General features: G+C 35.7%; 1 protein-coding gene across 1 annotated transcript; it reads right to left on the bottom strand.

The window, feature by feature from the left end:
* Positions 1 to 591: 591 nt before the first annotated feature.
* On the bottom strand, positions 592 to 1,002 carry LOC111395236. Its single transcript, XM_023021224.1, has one exon. The coding sequence runs from the start codon at positions 1,000 to 1,002 to the stop codon at positions 592 to 594; it is 411 nt and encodes a 136-aa protein (XP_022876992.1).
* Between the last annotated feature and the right edge of the window lie 1,053 nt (positions 1,003 to 2,055).

Raw genomic sequence — 2,055 nt, 5'->3', positions numbered from 1 at the left:
AGTCAAGGTGAAGATTGTTAAGTTTAATGCCTCAAAATTGGGTTGAAATCTTGGAAGATCACGTTTGGCTTGAATTTGAAAATAAATCAAATTACATCCAAAGATTTTTTCTTTTTACGAGGTTTAACCTATTTCTAGTATATTTTCTTATCTTTTAGGACTCCATTAGATTTATGGACTTGGCCTATAAATTAGAGACTCATTTGTCAGTTTTAGATGAAGCATTATTGTTGTCCTGTATTATTCTCTCCATATTGTGGGATTTAATAAAATTCATCGTTCCTCTGCTTAGTTTCTCTTTTTCTACTTTACTTTAATCTTTTCGTGGTGCAATCTTAAATATTTCATTATTGCCATTAAATCTCAATCTTGTATCGCCTTTGGGATCAACACTTTTCTCTTGCTGCCTCACAATTTCCTAACGCCATGGAGAAATTTTAACTGTTGAGAAACTGAGGATTTCATAGTAGAATTTGTGTTGAAACAAATAGAATCAAGAAAGGAAAAAAGCTTACATTATAATCCTCGACAGTTGGTACAGATGAAAATAAAAAATTTGAATTGAAAACACCATTTCTTCCCCCATAAAGTCTATCCAGTAAAAGACTCTTCACTACTGAAAGAACTTGAAGCCAAAGGTGGAGGCAGACATGTTGAAGACGAAGGCACAACTTGATTATTAGCAATATCATCATCTTCTTCATTATTATGTTCTTCCTCCTCCTCTTCCTTGTCTTTATCGTCATCATAATCCTCATCTTCAAAATCTACAATTTCGAGATCATGGTCTCCATCAGTATTATTCCAATTGCTTCTGCTAGAACAGGAGTCGGAAAGAGAAACCTTCCGCCTAAGTCGGGGATTGGAACCGGTCCATAGACTCGGAAGTTGACAAGCATGGCATAAAAGATTTCTTGAATGCTTAGCTATGAGAAAGTTTGCTGTTTGAACTTTGAACCTTGGCATCACAATCCTAGCACAGGCTTGCTTGATCGAATTCATAGTACATTGTTGCTGTCTACTTGCATAACTCACATTTCTTCATTTTCCTCACTTTTTTTGGGGTAAAAAGGAGGTTATACGACAAATATGAAATATTGATTACAACAAAATAAACACAAAGACAAGAATTTAATTTAGCATAAGAATTGCAGATTTTATTCAACTATAATGGAGATTATTCTAACTTCTATAACAAACCAACTTATAAAGAACAGCCAACTATATATAGGAGACATGTCAAAACCCTAACAATATTCTTAAGATGGAAATATATAAAAAATACATGGAATAAATAAAACAATATTTTTTTCAATAAATAACCAACTGAATTTGGATCACAAAACCAACTACTTTCACACACACATACACACACAAATCTTATATGTGAAACCTTTTTATTACCGTAGATTACTTTATTAGTTAGAGTATCATGTGTCAATTCCTAGGTTATATTGTATATATTTTGGTCTCCTGATATTCCGGCTAAAAAATAAAAAAGAAGATGAAATACTGAACAACGATTTTATTTTTTTTAACTCGACTTAATTGCCATTTTTGGGCGAATTAAGCTAGTTGTACAACTAGTTTGACGCCTTTTGAGGTGTCAAAATTGAAGCCATTAATTTGAATAAGTGTTACGTGTTGTCATACTTGGCCAACCGACGTGGGCCTATGGCCCACTCAATCCGAACCACGTGGCATTCTAGCCGAAGTGGGCTAAATAGCCGACGTCCTTTATACCGAGGCCCATATGCCGAAGCTAGTGAAACTAACCGACCCTCATCTGCCAAGGCCTGTGAAGATTGCCGAAACCCTACAGCGGAAGTACTACGTGTCTAGCAGAAGCCTCCGAACCATGAAGGGATGTTTTCCATGGTCACTTCTCCCAAGAGATCTCCTACATAAGGATCTGGTTAGAATGATTGATGGAACGTTTGTCATAAGTGTATATGTTAGGTCTTATCACTAGCATGGGGGCTCTGCACAAGCAATAAATGCGCAGCAAGCTAGCAAGTCAAGAGTGATACCTAGGATTGGATGTTTGAATTGAGA

The sequence above is a fragment of the Olea europaea genome, chromosome 6 (assembly GCF_002742605.1).
Source record: "Olea europaea var. sylvestris chromosome 6, O_europaea_v1, whole genome shotgun sequence".
Taxonomy (NCBI): Eukaryota; Viridiplantae; Streptophyta; class Magnoliopsida; order Lamiales; family Oleaceae; genus Olea; species Olea europaea.
The sequence above is the reverse complement of the archived record's forward strand: the minus strand, read 5'-3'. Positions and strand labels throughout refer to the sequence as shown.